This window comes from Anastrepha obliqua, chromosome 2 (assembly GCF_027943255.1).
Source record: "Anastrepha obliqua isolate idAnaObli1 chromosome 2, idAnaObli1_1.0, whole genome shotgun sequence".
Taxonomy (NCBI): domain Eukaryota; kingdom Metazoa; phylum Arthropoda; class Insecta; order Diptera; family Tephritidae; genus Anastrepha; species Anastrepha obliqua.
This window is the reverse complement of record NC_072893.1, coordinates 120615601-120641323: the sequence shown is the minus strand read 5'-3', so window position 1 is coordinate 120641323 and position 25723 is coordinate 120615601. Positions and strand designations below refer to the sequence as shown.

Here is a 25723-nt window from a genome sequence, read left to right as displayed (position 1 = left end):
AAAATATTGATGTTTTGGACTGGCCACCGCAAAGTCCTGATCTCAACCCAATTGAGAACTTATGGGCAATTGTGAAACGAGATCTCAAGGACAAAAGTCCGAGAAATAATAATAAATTGTTTCAATTGGTGCAGCGAAGCTGGAAGAGCATATCTGTTGAAAGATGCCGAAATTTAATACAAAGCTTGCCGAGAAGACTGCAAAATGTTATAAAAAATAAGGGTTATCCTACAAAATATTAAAATTTTGCTAATTTTGTTGAACTTTTTGAAGATATTTTTAAGTTTTCCTTGTCGTTTCTAATTATAAGGCCACCACTGTATATACACACATATAAATAACAAATAGGACGAACAACTCAGCGTATACTATACAAAAACAAAAAACTAAAGTGAAAAAAAAAACAGGCAAAAAGGGGTCAAACAGCAACAAAAAAAAGTAGCATGACATAAAATGCAAATGTAGCTAATGGAGAAATGCTAACTGAATAAATGCCTACAGGCAGAGTGGAAATAGTGTGACAAATGAAATTTTCCTTAGTTATAATAATTAAAAAATTCCCAAAAAGTAAGGCATGAAGAAAGTAAAACGTTAGGCAAAAAAAAGTTGTTACTCTTAAAAAAAAAAGAAAAGAAATAAAAAATAAACTTCATCCAACAATCGAGAAAAACCATTTCATTTGCATGTATATGTACCTACATATTTGTCTAACACTGCAGAGTTCTCAACTCTATTGTACAGTGCGAGTATATAGACATACACACAGTTGTGTTCAAATATATAGTAGCGCAGCACCTCACAACATTCCTATTAGTTTTTCGACATGTTAAACAGTATGAAATGAACACGTGTTCATTTGTGTTCTGAGAATAGGATGCAAAGAGAATAGCGATTAGATCCCGTTAGTTTTGCATTGGTTTTTGTAAGCATTTGATGACTTTTGCGAAAAGCACCAAAAAGTGGCTGTTCATAATTATATAAGGTTGTCAAAAAAGTCTTGCGGTATTTTTATTGAATTTTCAATTGTTCATAAAATTGGTTATAATAATGCGATTTAAGTCAAATATGCGCCGTTTTGTTCGATGACGAGTTCCCAACGAGATGCCAACTTCATAATGCCCCTCTTATAGAAGCTCGCTTCCCTATTGTCAAAAAACTCGGAGAGCCAATTTTCACAGGACTCTCTTGTGGACAACTTCCGACTACCAAGCTTGTTCGCCATGGACAGAAATAGGTGGTAATCACTTGGTGCGAGATCCGGACTATACGGTGGATGCAAAAGAACCTCCCATCCGAGCTCCCGGAGCTTCTGGCGCGTCACCAAAGATGTGTGTGGCCTGGCGTTGTCCTGATGGAAGAGAATTCGGCCTCTGTTGATCAAAGATGGCCTCTTCTGCATGAGTGCTGCATTCAAGCGGTCCAGTTGTTGGCAGTTCAAGTCCGAATTGAGCGTTTGGCCATAGGGGAGCAGCTCATAGTGGATGATTCCCTGCCAATCCCACCAAACACACAGAAGAACCTTCCCGGACGTCAATCCAGGCTTGGCCACCGTCTGGGCAGCTTCACCGCTTTTCGACCACGACCGTTTGCGCTTCACGTTGTCGTAAGTGACCCACTTTTCATCGCCAGTCACCATCCGCTTCAAAAATGGGTCGATTTTGTTGCGATTCAGAAGCGATTCGCATGCATCCATATGGGCAAAAATGTTTTTTTGCGTCAAGTCGTGTGGCACCCATACATCGAGCTTCTTTTTGAATCCAAGCTTCTTCAAATGGTTTATAACGGTTTGATGACTCATGCTCAGCTCTTGGCCGATGCTACGGCTGCTACTATGCCGGTCTCTTTCGATCAATTCAGCGATTTTATCGCAATTTTTGACGACAGGCCTTCCGGACCGTGGCGCATCTTCGATCACCTCTGCACCAAAACGAAAACGTTGAAACCATCGTTGTGCGGTGGAAATGGAAACTGTATCGGGTCCATAAACTGCACAAATTTTATTGGCAGCATGAGATGCATTTTTGCCTTTATCGTAGTAGTACTGTAAAATATGCCGTATTTTCTCTTTATTTTGCTCCATGTTTGCGACGCTATAACTCAAGAACGACTAAAAGCAAACAACAATTAATCAAACGCGTGTTAGCACGTGAAAAGAGCTTTCCAAAAAGCTCTAGCGTGAACCGATGCGACGAATACAACTAGAACTACGCGCTTGCAAAGACAAGCTTGCGGAAATACCGCAAGACTTTTTTGACAACCTTATAGTAGTGCTTGGTGTGAGTGGTTGCAAATCAATTATAACAATTTATTAGTACAACTAAAAACTTCAATAGTAAGTGTAATATAGTGATTCATGTTTTGGTGAATGATTTTCATTGGGCTTGTAACAATTTTTTATTCTAGTGGGCAGGGGAAAGAATTGCACGGCTGAAAAAAGAGATGTGATAGTTAGCCTAAGAGCAAAAGCAAAACGTACAAGGAAATTGAAAATATTGTTGGCTGCACACCTACAATGATATTTAATGCGATTCATTATAAAAAAAGCCAGAAAATGGGGTAGAAAACGCAAAACAACCGCTTTTGAAGATAGACGCATTGTGCGCTTTAGCAAGATAAGGCCGTCAGCATCATCTAAAGTTATCAAAAAAGAATTTAATCTCTCGGTCAGTGACATTACAGTCCGTCGTCTAATTGAGCAAAATCTAATTTCCAGAAAAGTACCCCTTTTGACTAGGAAGCATGTGGAAGGACGACTCAAATTTGCAAATGCTCATCTGGTCTGGCCCGCAGAAAAGTGCCGAAACATATTGTGGACATACGAAAGCAAAATTGTATTATTTGGTGGAACAGGCTCTAGCAGAATATAATCATAGGTACACAAAGAAGACAGTTAAGCAGGGTGGCCTAAGTATAATGATATGGGCTTGCTTTTCTTACAATGGCGTTGGTCCTATCCATATGGTAAATGGCATTATGGACAGACATGTGTAAGTTGACATATTACAAAACACAATCTACCATATACCAGTTGGGAAATGCCTATAAAATGGACATTTCAACAGGACAACGATCCGAAACATACGAGCAAGCTTGCGAAAGATTGGTTTGCATCCGAAAAGATCGATCTTATGCTATGGCAACTTCCACGCCCTGCCGATGCGAAGCCGTTATTAAAAATAAAGGCTATGCAACTAAATATTATACTGTATTGAGTATGAAGAACTCAAAAATACCTAATTTTTGAATGAAGTTATTCAGTTTTGTTTTTCCTTTAATGTAACCACTACTATAATAATATGAACAGCCACTTTTCGGTGCACTTCGCAAAAGTCTTCAAAAACTTATTCCCTCCTTGTATGCTATTCTTACAAAGCTATGAAAACCAGTTTAATTTGTAATGTTTAACATATAGAAAATATGAATATGAATGTTGTGAGGTGCTGCACTACTATATTTTTGAACACAGCTGTATGTCAGCTCCTCCCATCAACACTCCTTCGTCACATTGATTAATATTGATTAAACATTGCATTGCAGTGTTATAGAGTACAACAAAGTAATAAAAAAACAACAAAATGAAGCGTAGCAACGGTAAGAAAACATGTAACGTATTGTTTTAGCAATGAAACCAACAACAGGCAACAAAAGTGGCTCGGCAAATGTCAACGAGTGTCACACATATAAACGCCCAAAACTGAGCGATTGCACCAAGAACAAAACAACATTGGCAAATATGCAATGCAAGCTTACTAATTCCGGTACACATATGCATCTATACATATGTATGTACATACATACATGTACAAGTGTTTACACAATACACACATCCAACCTGCGTATTTACCTCCTTACCACGCATGCATTCGGCAAATGAAATAGGAAATGCACGCGGGCAGCTCGTTGGAATGTACTCGGCAACTGCTTGATAAGTAAGTGAATAGCGAGCGTATATATGTGTGTGTGTATGAATTCGTATGCTCACTCGTGCATGAAACGGTAGATCGCGTGCTTCAATCACTGTTTGTTTATTTATCAGTGGATTATTTACCAGGTTTAGTTTTTCATTTTAACCAAATTACAAAAGATTAAAGTTTTTATCTAAAAAAAAAAGGGGGATAATTGAGAGGCCGTAAAGTATGCTTCGAAATATTGGGGCCGCAAAGACTAAATATAACGATGTAATAAAACAAGGAAAATTAAAAATTAAAAAAAAAAAAAACAAGGTAAAAAAAAATTAAAGAAAAACAATAAAAAAACAATTAAAAAACAATAAAAAAACAATTAAAAACCAATTAAAAAAAAATAATAATTTTAAGTTTTTGTTTTAATTTATATATAAAAAATAGCAAAATTAAATAAATAAATAAAATATTAAAAAAATCCAAAATAAAAATTAAAAAAAAAATAAATAAATATATTATACAAAATAGAAAAATTAAAAACAAAAAACAAACATCACACATAATAGAAAAACTAAAAACAAAAAACCAAACATTAAACAAAATAGAAAAAAAAATATTAAAAAAATAGAAAAATTAAAAAACTACATTCAGCAAAATAGAAAAATAAAAAAAAATTTTACGAAATAGAAAAAATTAAAAAAAGAACCAAACAAACAAAATAGAAAAATAAAAAAAAAACCAAACATTAAACCAAAAAATTATGTAACTTAAATCCAATACAATTAAAAAGTTAATTAAATATTACAAAAACAAAATAGCAAGCAATTTGCAAGATTAAGTTAAATAAAAATATAAGAAGATTTAAATTAAGGGCAATAAAATTTTAAAAACTTACTAGGTAGCACCACACACTTCAACGGGGCTAGCCAAGCAAAGTCTAGAGGCATAACAGATTCAAATATCTCACAAATCTCCCAAAATACAAACTGAGAATACTCACAGATTCTTTTTGGCAATGGCATACTGTGAGAATTCATCTGCACGGGCTTGGGATATTAACAAAAAAAAAAGGCTCCTGTCGATTCTGTGACCAGTTCCCAAAATGAGCATATCGGCCTGCTGCGACCGGAAAAGAGAGGCACATAGCACGCCCAGCACTCGGCACTCAGCCCAGCCTAATACCATCTTTGAAAGAAGATTGAAAGAACTGGGCTATTGTGAAGAGTAGCGGGCATAATAGATCTTACGATTGTTGGCGTTGTAGCATACAATGTAAATAGTATTGTCGGTAATATTTTCATCACGCAAAATAATAGTTTTTATTTAGTAAAAGTTATTAAAAAAAAAATTTTTGATTATTAATTTTGCGCCACCTTGTATAAGCTTAATGCTAAACACACATAGCCACTGCCACACACACAAATGCGTATTACCTCCAAGGAAAGCTTTCATGTCCGTTAATGATGCAAATGTATGCAAAACCATGCGCGTGCAGCGCTACTTACCAATACTTACAAGTTCGCACACGCACACACACCTACCACATACGCACACGAGCCTTTAGAAGCATGCAAGATCATAGTGGTTCCACCGCACACATCCAACCACAGCTGACAGCCTAAATATAGCGCACAGCTTAATGCTTGCAAAACTTGTAGATACAAACATGACAGGTATATGAACAGGTGGCGCTGACAGATATGAGGAAGCGAAGAGGAGAAAATTGCGCATATTTTCAAGTATAAGGACATGCGCTAAATTTGTACGCTAGGCCGCCATAAATGCATCACAAAACAAATACAAAACCAACAACAAAGTGGCATGCATACCATGTAAGAGACGTTAAATTCCATGAACCCAAAAACAAGTTAACCTAACTAAAGCCGCCGCCGTCATTCTCTCTGACAGCAACAGCAGCAGCAGCAGCAACGCAGGGCACACAAAAGTGGTATATCCTCCGAGCATTCTTCTAAAATAAAAGCGTCAGTGGAAATCTAATTTTTACCTACACTCCCACCACAACAACCGGCAACCTATCAACATCGTTAAGAGCGAGCATAAACACAATAGCAACAACTCCCGAGTATAAAGCGGAAGCGAATAAATTTGTTTGACTGTTGCATCCTGTGTTGGCGTTTTGACGAGCAACGCAAAAGCGGAAAGTGTAAAATAATTAAATTGAAGGTGAAGTGCGACCAGAGTACTAGCTGGAAAGCACAAGTAAAGGGGAGGTAAGCGTAGGCGTGAGGTTGGAGATAATTAGCGCAGTGTGTTACAAGTGAAAGGCAGTCTAAGCGAATTTATTATTATAAACTAGTTTGCTTGCTTTCCGGTGGAGGGTGAATAATGGTTAGTGGCTGAAAAGTAACACAATTTAAGGCGCAATCACTAGTAAGGTATGAATTAAGTTACTTCAAAAATTGTATAATTATTAAAATGACAAATTTACAAGTCGTGAATACTTTGAAATTTCACATAAACGCAAGGAGAAAAAAGTAAAAAATTATATTTAAAATTTTTCTGCTAAACGACGTTCTGTTTTGTATACAGTTCTTAGAGTCTTTTTGATCACACGTTTAGGTGCATTTAATAAAAATAAAAAAATAAAATAAAATAAAATAAAATAAGAAAAGGCTAGTCACCTTGACCAGACACTATTCATCGAATCCGATGAACGCTAAATTCTTGCGACCCAAAACATGTGTAAACATATACTACGAGTTGGAACTGCTAACTTAAAGAAAATTAAAAAAAATATGCGCTTAATTGATATTCAATAGACGAAGTACAATATATCTTCTACTCAAATATGAACGAGACGGTATCAATAAAACGGTCCGCGGATGACATATGGCAAAAATAAATTTTTTGTTTTTTGGTAGGACTGTTATAAGCTTACATGGCAAATTTCAGCGTGATATGTCACATAGTTTGTTTTCTGTGCTACTGTAAACAAGTCAAGCTCGAGTGTGTTCTTCGAATTTAACGATGGAAATTCAAAGAATTTGTTTGAAATTTTGTTATTCCAACAAAATTTCGGCTTCAGACGCCTTAAAAATGTTGCAGACAACATATGGGGACTCTGCTCTATCGCGTGCACGTGTTTTCCAGTGGTACAAATCGTTCAAAGAGGGCCGTACATCGGTTGAAAACTTGCCTCAGGAACGTCGTCCAGCAACATCAGTAAACGACGAAAACATCGGAAAAGTAAAGGAAATTTTGCTTGAAAATCGCACAAATTGCAAAATCGGCTAATGCTGAATATTATTTAGACGTTTTAAAGCGTTTGCGCGAGAACATTCGTCTTAAAAGGAAGGAATTGTGGGACAACAAGTCATGGTTCTTGCATCACGATAATGCACCAGCTCACACATCACGTCTTGTTCGCGATTATTTGAACAAAAATAATGTTAATATCGTTCCGCAAGCACCGTATTCGCCTGATATGGCTCAATGTGACTTTTTCCTGTTTCCCAAGCTCAACTTGCCGCTCCGTGGAAAACATTTTGAGACAATTGAAGTCATAAAAGAGAATTCGAAGAACACACTCGAGCTTGATTTGTTTACAGTAGCACAGAAAACAAACTATGTGACATATCACGCTGAAATTTGCCATGTAAGCTTATAACAGTCCTACCAAAAAACAAAAATTTATTTTTGCCATATGTCATCCGCGGACCGTTTTATTGATAACGTCTCGTTCATATTTGAGCAGAAGTTATTTAAAAATGTTCAACTAAACGACGTTCTGTTTTGTATACAGTTCTTAGAGTCTTTTTGATCACACGTATAAGTGCATTTAATAAAAATAAAAATAAAATAAAATAAGAAAAGCCTAGTCACCTTGACCAGACACTATTCATCGAATCGATGAACGCAAAATTCCTGCGATCCAAAACATGTGTAAACATACCTATACTACGAGCTGAAACTGCTAACTTAAAGAAAATTAAAAAAAATATGCGCTTAATTGATATTCAATAGACGAACTACAATATATGACCGAAAAAACCAAAATACTTCATATATAGGGTGTTGTTTTTAGAGGTTAGGTTTTCAAGATGAAATAAAACGTATATAATTTAATGTTATGGCCAAGAATTTAGCTTTATTATAAAGATAAGGATTTGCCATTATGTTTTAAAAATAATTTCGGGCAAGTGGCCGCCGCGGCTGGCTCGAATAAATTCCAGCCGAGAGGCCCAATTTTCGACCACTTTTTGCAGCAATTGGGGCCGTATGTCAGCAATAACGCGCCGAATATTCTCTTCCAAGACGTCAATCGTATCAGGCTTATCTGCGTAGACAAGTGACTTCACATAGCCCCACAAGAAATAGTCCAGCGGTGTTATATCGCACGATCTTGGAGGCCACGCCACAGGTCCACGGCGCGAGATAATGCGCTCACCAAAAGTTTCCTTCAATAAATCGATTGTTGCGTTGGCTGTATGGCATGTAGCGCCGTCTTGTTGGAACCAAAGGTCGTCCACATCAACATCGTCCAATTCAGGCACGAAAAAGTCATTAATCATGGCTCTATAGCGCTCTCCATTGACTGTAACATTATGGCCGGCTTCATTTTTAAAGAAATATGGACCAATGATTCCCTCTGCCCATAGAGCACACCAAACAGTGACTTTTTGAGGATGTAACGGCGTCTCAGCAATGGCTTGTGGATTATGTTCACTCCAAATGCGACAATTTTGCTTATTGACATACCTATTCAACCAAAAGTGAGCTTCATCGCTGAACAAAATTTTCTTGTGAAAATCGGGATCGGTGGCCATCTCGTTTTGGGCCCAAATTTGCACGATTTGCAAACGTTGTTCAGGTGTAAGTCTATTCATTATGAAATGGCAAACCAAACTGAGCATAAATCAAGTGACAGCTGTCAAAAAGACCATCTACGAAAAAAGTAGTGCCAACTTGAAAACCTAACCTCTATTAAAAACATTTGAATGAAAAATCTTGTTACTATACAGGATCTATATTCATCGTATGGATGAATTGCAGTCTAACTTGCAAAAATTAAAAAAAAAAATGTAGGGGAAGTCGAGGTATTATTGGACACGCTTTCATTTTATACGAAAACTCGCAAAAAAATTTTTTTTCTAAAAATGCGAAAACTTAGTTTTAAAGTACGAGAAATAACCTTCATTTTGGTATGACAACTTGATCAAATGGTATGATATTGTTCAGTTAATATCAGTTAGCGCAAAATATCGATTTTCAAAAATCTCGAGGAATTATTGGACAGTTCGTAAATTAATAGAAAATTTAAATTATTGTTCGAAAATTTTTATTTGAGAATGAAAATGAAAAAATAAGACTTAATTTACAAAATAAATTGAAATTTGACAAGAAATATTATTGTGGACCGCATTGAACACACGTAAATGCATTGGGGTTCTCTCCGGCGCAACTCAAGTGAACACCTCGATCACAGGCGATGCAATGGGCCATTGTACACCTCTTTCATGTTGTTCCGTGGGAAGAGATAAAACGGCGGAATTGATTGCCCCGTCACGCTAACGGACAATGCTAGAGTCACATTTGTGCCTCTCTCGGCAGATGTTGATGTTCCTACACGCTTTTTTCCTTTCGGTGCAATTGTTTTGACTACTTTCGTTGGCACAGTCGGGCATGGACATTCGTCCATGTTCCAAATTCGATGCGATTCGAACTGGGTGGCACTGAGCACAGACGACAGATTGTTGAAGAAGGCATCGACATTCTCTTTGTTGAAAGACTTTGCACGATTCTGACTCACTTGTTCCGCTGTTCGTAATAACAAATTCCGGTGACGTTTCATGAAGGCCAATTGCCAATCCGTACTTGCCTCTTTGTTGGCATTCCATGAGTTCGGATACGAAATGCCGATCTTATTAGCATATTCATATGCAAGTTTTCGCAGTTCCTTCAAACTCAATCCATAGTTGATGTTGCTGGCGTCAAGAAGGTATTTCATCAGCACACTCTCTTGCTCTGCATTGAAAATCTGAAATAAAAATAAACAAGCTGAAAATTATGTTCATTTCATGAACATTTTGCTTCCTCATAGAGATAAAATTTTTATTATCATTGGATCATTTTTAATATTTAGGATTTTTTGCGGGTTAAAATGCGCATGAAATGCGGTTCATGAAATGAATATAAAAAAATTTACGAAAATGACAAAAATTTAAATTTTTCGGATATCTGAGATGAAATTACAAAAAATTCTGAAGTAATGGATCATTTCTAAGATCAGGTTCGTATTCTACGTGTAAAAACTTGCAAAAATCAGCCCTAAATCTTTTGTAACAAAAAAAGTCAAATTTCACAGATTTGTGTATCAACTTATAAATTAATGTAAAAAAATTTCGATTGAAGCATTTTTAAAAAATTCATAATTTGAAGGAAAACAAAGCTTTCTTCATGAAGCAAAATAAATGAATTAATGAATACCTAATAATAAATTTATTTGTGATTGAATAAAAAAAAATTAATGAAAGTAACACAACTCACTGTTTTGCCGGTCGTCGAATGTTCTTTCAGCAAATTCTTCATCACATCAACATTATCAGCAGCAACGTCAATATTTGCCTTGTCAAAATTCGAAATGTGCCAAGCCAAAGAGCTTTTTGGAATGTTTTTCGCCTTTGCAGCTCGTCGAATGGAGTTCTTGTGCAATTTCACCAGCTTAATCGCCTCCAAAATATTGTCGAAATCAATCGTCTTTTCTTTCTTGGCATAATAACGCGGCATTCTGTCACAGAAAACTTTATAAGTCTAAAATAATAATAGAAATTGACAAAAAACAAAAGCCCTGATAAAATTATGTATGAAAAAACACTTATACATATCAATCACACGAATTTATATTGTAAAACATCAAGAACTAAGTGTCCGAGAAAAGTGTCCAATAATTCCCCGAATGCTTACTTTTACAAAATGTCATAGTACAAAAAACACAATGCAAACTTCATGCATAGTTCCTTTATGCATCGGTGATTTAAGGTTACACGAATATTATAAATATACTTACCTGAATTAATACGTTGAAAACAGCAGTCAAAATAAATATAATACTTAGTGCAAAAAAAAATTTCACAGTGTCGAATTTTTTTACTCTTTGACAGCGCTGAATCTGCGTGTCTAAACAGGTCGACTGCCTAATAAAAAGTGAGCTGATTACGATATAAGTGCATGGCTATTGGTTGATACCTCTAGCGTTACGGGGAGGAAAGATACCGAGCTGTCCAACAATTCCCCGTGTCCAAGAATACCCCGACCTCCCCTAGATGAAAAACCTAGTCACTTTACAGGAAACTATATTCATCGAATAGACGAAATAAATTATATGTAGCGAAAAACACATAATACTTCATCTATTAAAAAAATTAAAATGAAAAATCTTGTTACTTTACAGGAAAAAAACAAAATACTTACCCTATTAAAAAAATTTTAATTAAAAAGCTAGTCACCTTAATAGGACACTTTATTCATTTAGTTACTTTGCCGGAAACTATATTCATCGAATAGACGAACTACAGTATAACTTGCAAAAAACCAATCTATTAAAAAAAAATTATGAAAAATCTAGTTACCATACAGAACCTATTCATCGAGCCGGTGTACATAAAATTCTGGAAATCAAATATATAAACATTACTAAACCCCTACTAAGTTGCTGACGAAAATTAATTTAATTTTTTTTAAGGAAAATTTAGGAACTCTAGCAACGAAAAAATTTAATATTAAAAGAATTAAATTTAGCTTATAATAGGTATGAGACGCTTTTTCATGGCAGAAATACAATCATAGGCTCACCATTGCCTACTAAAAGGCGACCGCCAATATAAGACCGGGGCTTCATACCATTCACCCAACCGACGAAACCAAGAAATATTAACAAGGATTTTTCTTCTTAGCTTTTTTTTTAATATTAAATTTTTTTAATATTTTTCTTTTTTCAATTTTAACTTTTTTTTTAATTTTTTTCATTTTAATTTTTTTTTTTTTTTATTTTTATTTTTTTTTTATTTTTTTTATTTTTTTAATGTTTATTTTTCTTTTTAATATATATATTTTTTTTTAATATTTACTTTTTTTTAATATTTAATATTTATTTATATTAATTTTTTTTTATTTTTATTGCTTTTTAATGTTGTTCCGTTTATTTTCTATACCACGCCCATTTTCTACGAAATGAAACCTACAAATTAAGATAAATCTATACGCGAAGAAAAAATTACCCTGACATGGCGCGCCTAAAAGCACACTATTTCGTATAACTCAGTACTAACCATGAGTTGTGGGAGGCAAACCCCAATGTTCGGCTCAGCAAAATCAAACAAATTCCCACCCCGTCTCTACGGCTCAACAACTGCTCCCCTTTTTTCGTTTTCACCTCATTAGTAAACCAAAGTAAATAATAATAAAAATTGAACACTGGGCAACTATTTGCTAAACAATTCAATACATATTTTGTGTATATTCAAGTTGCTTTTGTGTTGCTACCATTTGGATTTTATTGAGCGCAAAATTTCGAGTGCAACAATTCCCCAAATCAAAACTATTCAACAAGAATGTGAAGTGGTAGGCAGTGTTGGTAGAGAAAGGCCAGCAAAGAGTGCGGCGGCAAAGATGATCACAAAAAGGCAGACATTTTCGTTGTGAAAAAAACTGTTGACCAAAAAAAAAAAAGTGTCAAAAAAACGAACTGACCAAAAAATCAAAAGTTTATTTGTGTATGTGCATATGCATGGCAGCAGCAAACGCGATGTTGAGGAATATTTGCTCAACTTGTTGTATCGTGTGTAACGTTTGCCTTTTTTTATGCCATGCTCGCAGGCGTTTTTCACATTTATTTACACAAAGCTGGGCCGAAAAAAGCTAATATTTGATTGCAGTAAATAGGACTCCTATATGAAGCGTTCTGAAGTGGCAAACACAAAGAAAAGAAATTCCGAGTTAGGGTCGAGGCAGTGCATCAGCACACAAAGTTGGCAATAAAAATAAAAAAAAGACAAACAACAGTGGAAGGCTTGCGCAAAGGGTGAATTTGAGAAGGAGATAGAGGGGAAAAAGTAGATAAGTCAGAAGTGCAACAAATTATCAGTGAGCGAAATTTGCACGCGGATTTAGATTTTTCAAAAGTTTCGGTGTGGATCTTGATCTTGGCAAATAAGTTAAGTGCGGCAAAGAGAAAAGAAAATTTGCGCTACTGAAATAAAACAAAAGACAAGCAACCAAACCACATATCAATGAATAATACACAATCGAATAAGGCAGAAACGAGCAACAAATAATATGAGGAAAGCAAAAACAACAAATATTCGGCACACTTCGGAGCTTACAGACATAGTACGTCCACACACACCAACTGGTTGGCCAAATGAGCCTTGACTAAGGCCAAACTAAAAAAGGCAGCCCAAGCGAAATACTAAAGCCAAATTCAAAACCAAAGTCATAGTCATAGCCTTCGCTAAAACTGTATACATTTTTTGTATTTATGTCTCATTCTGTCTTTCGGTCTGCGCCGCAATCTCCTTACATTGAAGCAAAATGACTAACGGCAAGAACAGCTTGAGGCCGAATATGGGTGGCTCCGGGCGCAAAAACAATGTGCGAGCTGTTGGCATGGCTTAATCAAAGCTACAGCAACAACAACAACTAAAAAATTAACTATTGGCAGCAAAAGTATTTAACCAATGGCCAATGTAAAAATAGTAGTTTCGAGCAATAAAAGAGACGTGTATAGAAGAAAAGTTTTTGTACATACATACATATATACGTATGCATGAATATGCGCTCAGAAAAATAAATAAATTTTAAGCCACATTAAATCGCCAGGGACACACTACGCAGAACAAAAACTGCAACAACAATGATGGCAATTAATGTTGAACAAACTGAAAGTTACTGGCCGGCAAGTGGGCAGTACATTTCGTTGTGTTGCGATGTAGGGACAGTAGAATAGCCAGGATACAATGAATAATGTGGCTAGGGGCAGTATCAAGGATTAAGCGCAAATGTAAGGATGGAAAGAAAGGCACATCGCACCATATTAAAAGCAAAATAAAATAATATCACACAAGATGCAATAAAATAGAAATTAAAAAATATAAAATAAAAAGTAAAAAAAATTAATTAAAATAAATTAACAATAAAAAAAACAAAATATAATAAAAAATCAAAATACAATAAAAAATAAAAAACAAACAATAAAAAATAAAAAAAAACAATAAAAAATAAAACAAAAACAATAAAAAAACAATAAAAAAATAAAAGATTAAGAAAAATTATGGAATAAAATGGAATTTAAAATAAAAAATAAGAGAATTAAAAAAATTCAAAAATAACTGAGATAGAATAAAAAAAATCCAAATATTGTATTGAGCTTGATTTATGTGACGAAATTTCCGAATTTGTAAATCCTCAAACAAAAAAAAACAAAAAGGTGAAACAAAAAAACAACAAACAAATAAAAATATATTATATAAATATAAAAATATAAAAACATAAAATATATTATATAAAAAAACAAAAAATATAAAAAATATATAAAAAAAAAAAAAAAAAATATAAAAAATAATATATATAAAAAAACAAAAAATATAAAAAAGAACAAAAAAAAAACAAACCAACACGAAAATAAAAAAATACAAATGGCGGTAGTGATGGCCATTTTATTTAAAATTATTTTATAAACTTTAAAAATTGGAATATTTGTCGACCAGTATTTTAGAATTAAAAGCTAACCTTCAAAAACACTTATTTAATTTTTGGAATTATTATTAATTTTGTAATTATTATTTAATTTTTTTAATTACAATAGATTCTGTTTTTATGCGGTATTGAAATAGTGCGGTTTTTTTTTTAAATTAAAAAATGCATGTCGACCTATCGGGAATTGTACATATAAAGAAGATTCTAAACCAGCTAAGCAAAAACTCATCACAGATTACATCAAAAATGCTAACCCTACAAGTATGGAACCGCCTGCATCACCATCCAGATCAGACATGTACATTTCCTCAAGTGACAGATGTGATTTTACGCCAAATCCTAAACGAATGCGCAACATGCGGGTATTGTCTGATTCTATTTCTGACGATGTAAATTTATTTTTCGACTCTGACGTTTTTTAAATAAAATATAATTTTCAAAAATACAATTTTTTGTTTATGCGATTTTATTTAATTATTTCAGATTCATGCGGTCTATGGAACGTATCTATAGTTATAATATGTGACTAGTACCCTTTTTTATGCGATTTTATTACATTATTTCAGATTTATGCGGTTCTTAGCACTTTTGAAACGTATCTATAGTTTTACTATAGAACTGGTAGCTTTTTTTATGCTGTTTTTCTTATGCTGTTTCTTGCGGAACGTATTATATATACCGCATAAAAACAGAATCTACTGTATTATGAATTTTGTAATTATTATATAATTTTTGTATTATTGTTTTTTAATCTTTTATTTTTTTTTTTTTCTTGTTTTTTAAACTTTTTTATTACTTTTTAATTTTTTTTTTTTTTAATTTTTTGTTTTTCTTATTTTTTTCTTATTTTTTTATTATTTTATTTTTATTTTTTTTATTTCTTTAATTTTTTTTATCTTATTTTTTTAATTTTTATTATTTTTTTTCTTATTCTTTTATTTTTTTAATTTTCTATCCTTGTTATTCTTTTTTTTTAATTTAAATTTTTATTTTCTTAATTTTCTAAATAATAAATAAAAAGTTAATTTAGGTGTTCCCTAATATTGTTTCTATTATTGTAATTTTAGAATTAGCACCTTTATTTAAAAATTTTAATTAAATTTGTTATATTTTTTAGTTTAAAAGTTTTTTAATATTAACTGCATGTAAGTTCTTTGGTTAAACTTTACGAATACTTTAATTTGCTCTTAAATTTTATATTTACATATATATATATTTTTATTATAAATGATTTACTTTTTTGCAGCTGCCTCCTAAAGTCGGAAAACTGCTACAGGATAGAAGAAAACCTGCCACTTTTCTGAATTGCGCTTAAAAATATATGAACACACACAAGGCAAGAGCGCTGCATGCGCTAACAGCGAGTAAATTTCCGAAATGATTCAAAATGTCAACACCAACACCTACAGTGTCAAAAGCAATAATAATAACAGTGCTACAGATAATGTAACAATAACAGCAGTAGGCAGGCTGCACTTACCCCAACAATACCAATGACAGTAATGTAGGAACTGTAATGCCCACAAACGCGAAAGCAGCCTAAATTCTATGTAAGTGACGTTTTCTCACCACACCCGCGCCGTCACACAGCACAGCTGGTGGCAAATTAATGTCGACTCTACTACGTGCAGAAGAAATTTAGGCTAATACCCGCGTGCCGTGATGCTAATGTCACAAACACATAGCAGTGGGGCTCTGCGAGGCTCGCCGCTGGCGAGCTGATGTGAGGGCAGCTGCCGCCAATGCGTTGCCCGATTTAAATGGCGGCAGGATTCCCAGTGGGCAACTTACGACATGCACATACACACCCGTCATGCGTATGGAAGTACGTGCGCACATTTTAGACTGTATTCAGCCACAATTGTTGACATTACAACATTGACACTTTTGCTGCTGTTGTAACCGAGCCCTTGTTAAAAATGTAAATTTAAAAACATGTTAGCTTACCACAAAATAAAGAGAGCGAGTGCAAAAGAGAAATTTATTTACTACAGTTGAAGGACGCCGACAGTGTGCCTGGCGTCGTTGTTGTTGCATTTGTCAATATTTATACAATTGCTTGATGCTTTGTTGCTGTGGCTTTTACCTATATTTTGTATACATATGTGGCTGTATGCGTATACAATTTACATGGTGTGCTTTTAGGGAGTTAAACGTTAAGTAGATAATGATAAATATGATGCATGTAGGAAGCGAAAAAAAAACAAAAACAATAACGCCCAGCTACAATCAAGCAGAAACATGTGGAAGCGATTTTATGGGCAGGCAAATTACTTTCGGTCTGATGGGGTAAACGTGTAATCACAATTGGCCTTGTAGCGTTACTAGAGCAGAAGCGGATGCCGCTTTAAATACTGCCGCTCGGTTCTAGGAACAGTGAACGTATGAGAATAAGTGTGAGCAGCGGCGAAGAGGCAGGAGACTCGAAAACTGATTGAATTTAATCAAGAGCAGAGAAAATTTGCTTTTGATTAGAAATTGGTAATCGAAATATGAGGGGACAGATACAAAATGATATTTTGATGAGGAGAAAATTAAGACATTACAAAGCCGGTACAGTATGGCGAATGCCGTAGTTGTGTGGGTGCGTTTATGCCACATATCAGTCAGTAATGCGAAGAACAAGCCAGCAGCAAGCAGGCACATTTTTCTGATTAAGAAAGGAATAAAAAGTAAGTCACTCGTTGTTTTAAATTGCTTTAATCGCTGTTATTTAATGTTTCAGGTATTTCACATTTTTTTTGTTCTTTGGTTTTAATTTAATTTTTTTTTAGTTAATCTTTTTATAAATTTTTTATCGTTAATCTATGTCTGTTTTTCATAAAATTTATGGCAAGGTTTAGTTTTATTTATGTTATTTTCTTTTTCTATTTTAATTTTTTTTTTCCTTTTTTAATTTTTTATTGTTTTTAATTTTTTTTTTTAGTTTAAAAAATTTTTTTTTAATATTTAAATTTTTAATTAACTTTTTCAATTTTTTTTTACTATTTTAATTTTTATTTTACTTCTTTATATACTTTTTTTTACTTCTTTAACTTTTTATATAATAATATATTTTTTAGTTTTTGTTTTACTTTTTTATTCCTTATAGTTTTTTTTTTACTTTTTATATTTTTTTTTATATTTTTACATATATTTATTTTCATTTTTTTATATGTTTTATTTAAGTTTTTATATGTTTTATTTAATTTATATAATTATTTTATTTATGTAATATAATTTTTTTTATAATTTTTTATATTTTTTTAATTTTTGTTTTTTATATTTTTTTTTATTTTTTTAATTTTTTTAATTTTTACTTCGTTTTTTTTTTTAATTATAGTATTTTTTTATTCTCATTTTTTTAATTTTTTTATTTTTTTTTAATTTTTATTATAATTTTTATTTTTTAATTTTTTTTTATTATTTTGTTTATTTTTTTAAATATTTTTTTCTTTAGTTTCTTTGTTTTCAATTTTTTTCAGTTTTCAATTTTGTTTAACTTTTAAATACTTTTTTTATTTTAACTTTTACATATAATAATGTGAATTTAATATTTAAATTTTTTTAATGCTTTAGAACTTTTATGTTTGTTTTATACAACATATTTTGATCTCAAATTTATTAGTTCTACATATATTTACTTTAATTCACAAGTGCACTTTTTTGTATTATAATGGCCTTTTGAAAAAAAGTAAATAAATTATTAATTATACATTTTATTACCGCAACAGGCACATTTATCTTTGCTTAGAGCAGATCCAGACAAACAGTTTAACATTTTGTGGACATTGCAATAAATTTTGAGTTGACAATGTAAACAAGAAATGAGCGCTGCAAAATAAGATAACAAAACTAAAGAAACAACATGAAAGACGTAAATCAAAAAAATCATTACAAACAAACGCTTGGATAAACAATTTTTTTTTTAATAATATAAAATTAAAATAAAAAAAAATTAAAATAAAAAAAAATTAAAATAAAAAAAAATTAAAATAAAAAAAAATTTAAAACAAAGAAAATTAAACAAAAAAGAAATTTTTTAATAATAAAATAACCTAAGTTCAAATAAAACAAAAACAAAAAGTTGAATTAGAACAAAAACAGAATAAATAATTAAAAAAAATATTTGTTTTAAAAAAAAATATATATATTAATTATAAATGCTGCTAATATTTAACTGCCTTCATGTTCTCACTTATCCATAAACGGGATTTGCTTATATGCATGTATTTTCTTATGAACGAGTGTGTATATACATACATCTGTACAACAACATCTCCCCAAAAGGACACTTGCAATGTTAAAAGTGCATCCAATATAGGGTAAAGTTGAATGCAACACTAAAAAGTCAAGCAAAGAAAAGAAAAACAGACGAACCTCGTCTTAAAATCAAAATAATACAACTCTTGTGGGTATTCACATCAAATACTGCGATTACCGCAGCAGGAAGAGGGATGACCCCTTTCAAAAGCTACTAAAACTTGTGCACCCCCTTCCTTGTTTGTGCAGTCGTCAGGCGCAAAGAAAAATCAGAAAAAGAACCGCAAAAATCAGGAAACAAAAAAAAGCAGAAAAAATCGGATAGGTACAAGAAAATTGTTGGCTATGGTAAATTTCACACTCATATCAAATGCAGCATGAAAATTCTAAAAATAAATTTTATATAAAAAAAATTCACTATGAAGCGCAAAGGGATCAGCAACTTAAAAGTTTGCTGTGCATTTTTTTTCATTTGATTTTCCTGATTTCATTATTTTTTGTTACATTTATCCGATTTAAGTGCCCTTCACGTGCACTTTTTGACTTCTTTTGATATTTTTATTGTTTTACACGCACTCGTCCACTTTGCTAAATAAACTTTCCTCGCCATTTTTTGCGATAAGCTGAGCAACGTTTAACAACAACATTTCATGGTTTCTTTCACTTATCTACTTCGTAAGCAATAAGATAAGACGCAAGTAAAAGCGCAGAACGGAGAGCTAACTTTTTATCTACTTTATAGATAAGCGATGGAAAAAATCCGACATCAACAAAAAGTTACTTGTATAACTTTTCTGCAATGCGTGCCTTTTCGCTGTGCTATAAATAAAAGCTTAAGGTATGGGCAGAAAGCATCGCCAACGAAATGCTTGAATTTAAATTGAAATAAATAAATAAAAATATACTAAAATTTCTAGGGTTAAATATTTACTTATGTACTATTATAAAGATATCGATGCTAAAAAGTAATACAAATGAAGAAAAAAGTACAAAGGAAATTTAAGAACTCATAGACGAAATTTGGCAACGCCGCAAACTGGGAAAGAGGCAGTGACTTGCAACTAAAGGCTGATCACGTAAAATAAATAAGCTTAAGCAGCATTCCATATGGCGAGCGAGTGTAACAATGCCAAAGCCGTCGTGTGATGGTTACATTTTAGGCACCGGAGGTTGATTTCTAGTTCGGAGTCTATCTTGATGATGTTCTTTTTAATTCAAAATCGAAGTTTAAATTTTCATAATATGTAAATTTTTTTTTTTAACTAAAAAGTTTAAGTAAAAATATTAATTCTCCGTTGGGCACCCGGGTCTAGCCAGACTGTTTTTTCGACATTATACTTGAATTTAATATATTTCTATTATAGCTTACGGCTTGAGCTTCCAGATAGCTTCTTAAAATTTAATTTTCTATCGATTTATGGATATATCCTTTTAAAAATGATCCTCGAACAGGATGAAAAAGGCCTGATCCGGGTGCCCCACCGAAGGTTTTTAAAAAGGTGTCCAACGGTGGGTTAAAAAACAAAATAAAAACTGATAATATATTTTAAGGGCATAACAGAATAGACCCTTAAGGAGAAGTGAATAATTATCTTTAACATTCATCCCAATAATCTAATTTATCCTCCTCTATCGACTCGATTATTGTAACAGCGACAGCAGAATGAGCTTCTATGAAAGATTAATATTAAAATCACTAGTTCTTTATAAAAAATTCAAGATTCTACTTCCAAGATTCTAAAGAAAACTGACAACATCGCCAAAAGTTGTTCATCGGTTATGTTTAATAGGTTCCAAATGTTTATATAAAAAAGGAAAAACCGCGAACCTGTCATGGCGCTTAATTCACTAGAAACGCTACAATTCGGCAATTGTAGGAATTGCATTAAAAGAACGAAAATAGGCAACTTCGCCAAAGTCGTTCCAGTTATGTGTATTTTTCGCACTATACGAGTACTAACCATTTAGACGCCATTTTTTTAATCTAAATTTTTTCAAAGCAATTTTAAACACTAAAACGGCCGTCAAAGGTCACGAGATACATTTTTTCATCCAACTGTAAAATATATAAATTGTAAATTAAAGTTATTTTTTAAATAAATAAAATGTTTTTAAATCGATCTCCCCCCCCATTTTCGATGTAAACAATTTTTCGCAATTCGTTTTTCTCGCCTTTGCGGTCATTTGACTCCAGTCTTTCGAGTGTTTAATATACAACAATATTTTATAAAAAAATCCGAACTCACCTTTTCAATGTTGTACTTTTCCAATGCCTGTGTCGCACAATCAACTGCATCCTGCTGCATTTCTTCGCTCATATCGGCGTTCTTAATCACTGCTTTGCGGTCTGACATTTTGTTTGTGGTTTTTAAGTTCTTTAATAAAAATTAGCAATAAATCTGCAAATGTACTGAAGAAAAAATGGGAAATTAAAAAAAACGACAATCGAAAAGTTCCGCATTAAATTTCTGTGTGTATTATTTTAAAATATAAAGGGTGGTTAAGTTTCAAGGGTCGGTGTTGATTTTGAATAAAATACAATTTTTTAAAAACATTATTGTCATTTCTCTTTATTATGATAATATTGGTATGGCTCAATTACGTGTGGGACAAAATATCGGCCAAATGGCCCCCGCGACCTCAGCGGCACACCTCCATCCGATGGTCCAAATTTTCGATGATACTGAGGCTTAATTTAGGTTCTATACCGTTAATGTGCCGATTTATCTCCTCCTTTAGCTCTTGAATTGTTGCTGGCTTAGCAACGTACACCTTTTCTTTCAAATAACCCCAAAGAAAGAAGTCCAACGGTGTCGTTGACGTTTAGGTGTGGTTCACATTCAACATCGGCCCTTGAAATTTAACCACCCTTTATAATAAATTTTATTTAAAAATTATAATAGGACTATGAATAAGTTCGTGCGGTTTTTTTCGAAATTTGAAACTTTATTGACGTAAAATGGTTACAAATTTAATATTCAAAGTATTGTCCATCGCTTACTACTACTTTTTCCCATCTTCCTGGCAATTCACGGATTCCCTTTGTGAAAAATTCGGTCGGTTTTGCCGCAATCCACGAATCGATCCATTTTTTGACTTCATCGTAATTACGGAAGTGCTGGTCAGCCAGGCCATGTTGCATCGATCGGAAGAGATAGTAATCGGATGGCGCAAGGTCTGGACTATACGGCGGGTGGGGTAGGACATCCCATTTGAGCGTTTCTAAGTATGTTTTGACCACTTGTGCAACATGTGGCCGAGCATTGTCATGTTGCAAAATAACTTTGTCGTGTCTATCGGCGTATTGCGGCCGTTTTTCTCGCAGTGCTCGGCTCAAACGCATCAATTGTCGTCGGTAGACATCCCCCGTAATCGTTTCATTCGGTTTCAGTAGCTCATAATACACAACACCCAGCTGGTCCCACCAGATACACAGCATAACCTTCAGGCCATGAATATTCTGCGCCGACGTCGATGTTGAAGCATGGCCAGGGTATCCATACGTTGCCCGACGTTTTGGATTGTCGTAATGGACCCACTTTTCATCGCCAGTCACAATTCGATGCAAAAAACCCTTTCTTTTGTGCCGTTGAAGCAGTTGTTCGCATGCCATAAAACGGCGTTCAACGTCTCTTGGCTTCAATTCATACGGCACCCAATGGCCTACCTTTCGGATCATTCCCATGGCTTTTAAACGTTTGGAAATGGTTGATTGATCAACTCCCAAAGTTTTTGCAACCTCTTCTTGCGTTTGAGCCGGATCTTGATCGAGCAATTCCTCCAATTCGGTATCCATGAACTTTGGCGGCGCACCCTCGCGTTCTTCGTCTTCCAAGCCAAAATCACCACTTTTAAAGCGTGCAAACCACTTCTGGCACGTTCGCTCAGCTAGAGCATGCTCACCATAAACTTCCACCAAGATACGATGACTTTCGGCTGCTTTTTTCTTCATATTAAAATAATGAAGAAGAATTCCCCGCAAAAACACATTATTTGGCACGAAATTCGACATTTTCAAGTGTGGTAAAAATATTGTTGTTTACGCTTCAAATAAAAAACTTATACTGACGTTTGTGCCTTACGACAGTAGCTCTCCAATGAATGTTTGGAAATGTGGATCGATGGAATAATAATCAAGTTACGCCATCTGTTGTAAAACCGCAAGGAACTTATTCATAGTCCTATTAATAAATTTTATTTATAAAAAATATAATAAATTTTATTTATAAAAAAAGAACAAATTTTACGAAAAATATAAATGTAATATAAAAGTACATATCTTTCATCATCTTTTCATCAGATCATACGATAACGCAAATGTAGAAAATCTTTCAAATTTTCGATTTGCTCACCGCAATCGTACATGGCGCTCTTTGTTGAACTCAGCTAAAATCGCTTGTGTATGTATATGTGCATGTATGTAAAACAAACACAACCAACCCCTCCAACAACAGCTGTGCAACAAATGACACACAATGACTCTTATAGACCAATTTTGCCATCGTTCAAGTTCTCCCTGCACAACTTTTTTGAATAGTCGGCATACTTCGCATTTCCCGGTATCGTTTACGGTTTATTTTCAGCAAATTTCACGATTTCTCGTATACTTTCAAGCAATGAAAAGAAAATTAAACAAGGGAAAATGACATTTGAACACGCGAATTTGTGTACGTGGTGTTCCCGCTTCCGCAGAAACATACTTTGAGGCGCACCATGCGGTGGAATTACATTTTTCTACCATTTGTTATTATTGACTGCTAAGTAACTGCACAAGTACATTGAAAGAGCAGTTAGTTCGCTGATTGCATGCTTTTATTTTCCATATTCTTTCACAATTTGCTTATTTCAACTGACTTGCGAAAGAATGCCCTTGGGAAATATAATATGTCCGAAGGCGTTTTAAAATATTAAATAAGTTTTCAAAGATTTGTTCATTGATTGGCTGGTGAAATTGAGAAAGGTTAAAAAAAAAAGCATAGAACCGTTGCATACTTCAAGGCGCAAGCTCCCGGCACAAATTCCTATTCAATAGGTATGGAGCGTGTAGATAGAGGAGGAGAAATATTTTATGATTGAAGTTTTAGTTAACAAATATGTTGCATAATTTTCGGCGCAATTTTGAAATAGTTCGGTGTAAGTAAAGCTAAATATAAATAAAAAGGGTTTCCAAAATCTCTTGGGTGTATGCGAGCTTCAATAATTGTGGAAGTGCTACTTTTCAGGAGTATCACGAAGTAATTCAGCTCTACTAGAACGGAATCAAATTAGTTGTGAGCCACGTGCCGCCAGGATTTTCAAGATGAGTACTATTTGAAAAAGAAATCAGTACTACTTTGGGGCAAAGTTTAAAAAAAAATATTAGAATTGGTGTTCCAAATCTTCTCCCTATAAAAAAACCACTCCGACGAGAGCTTTTAAGCGTTCCCAAAACAGTCGGTTCTGCTCTACGTTACCGGAACGACCCGGAATTATTTCCGGATAAGAACTGTCACACCAGCAGCATTCCACGTGCATGTATGGGGAATGTTTATACTGTTACAACAATAACAACTGAAATATTATATCATTCACATGGTAGCCAGTTGAAAGTATTGAGTGTCTCGCATTTTTCCCGACCAAGGGCTGCCGCCCCCGTAAACTAACCCTGCTTAGTGCGCTGAACTGCAGCCCTCGATTATCAACACTGGAGCAGCTCTATGCAGCAAGTTTGCTCCAAAAGCTTCTCAGAACTGCCATCGACCTCAAGCCTATTTCCGCGGTGTATTTCTGCCAAAAAATCCTCCGCCTGAGCTTTGATTAAATGCCACCACCTGTTTCTGAACAGGCCTTAAGACTTATAGGGAGAGGACCACACGGTTAGTGGTCACGTGCTGCTCTCGGCATCAGGTAATATCAACTTCTGCGACCTCTACCCTGTTCAATGCGCGAACCACCCGAACTGAAACGTTCACGACTCCTCGGAGGAGCTCACCAGAACAGCATCATTCCTCTCAACTTTCATTCAATAAATACTTAAATGTGCCAAAAATTTTAAAAATAAATTTAAGTCATTAAAAAACTAAAGAAATAAACCAAAAATAAATATATATATATATAAAACATAAATAAATAAAAAATAAATATATAAAAAAAACCAAAAAAAAAAAACAAAAACTAAAAATAAATAAAATAAAATTTAAAAATATATTATATTAAAACCAAAAAAAAATTAAAAAAAAAACAATAAAAAATGAGAAAAAAATATAAAAATATAAGAGATAAATTTAAAAAAAATAAATCTATTGTAAAATAATTGTTAACATTCATTTAAAAGCGTTGCATACTTCAAGGCGTTATGAATATGCCTTTATGAATTGAATATTTTGGTAGTCAATATTTCTGCGCAATGACACGACTGCATACATATGCGACTAGATTCCACGAAACTCAAAACAAATAGCTAAACTTGTGTGCTGACAGGCGTTTGGGTGTTTAGACAACACTTTAAATGGGTCAGGAAAAGCAATTTACAAATGGACAATCGTTTCACATATTTCTTACATTTTTCATTGTACAATTTCACATTCCATGGACGAATAAAACCTTACACCATCATTACACCCGCATAAAAAACCGATGACAATTAATATGAAATAAAAATTCCGTGAAAGGGACACCAATTCGCTTGCGCCTAAGTACACACCACACCTGCCTACTACCGGTATTTTAAAAATGTGCTGGCAAAAATGTGGGAGACATAAAGCACAAAAGCCAAATGTTAGCCATGAAATGCCGCCAAAATGATAATGAATTAACCATAAATGAGCGTGTCAGCAATCGAGCGCATATGGCTACAACGACCCCATCCACACACAACAGCGCAAGCA

At 33.6% G+C, this 25723-nt stretch overlaps 1 protein-coding gene across 1 annotated transcript in view; it reads right to left on the bottom strand.

Moving 5' to 3' along the window:
* Positions 1–25723, bottom strand: part of LOC129236801 (dynein light chain 1, cytoplasmic) — a 50514-nt gene that overhangs the window by 8392 nt on the left and 16399 nt on the right. The window contains exon 2 of the mRNA XM_054871039.1: positions 21104–21267. Coding sequence (XP_054727014.1) covers positions 21104–21211 — 108 coding nt within the window. The 5' untranslated portion in view covers positions 21212–21267. The remainder of the gene's footprint in view (positions 1–21103; positions 21268–25723) is intronic.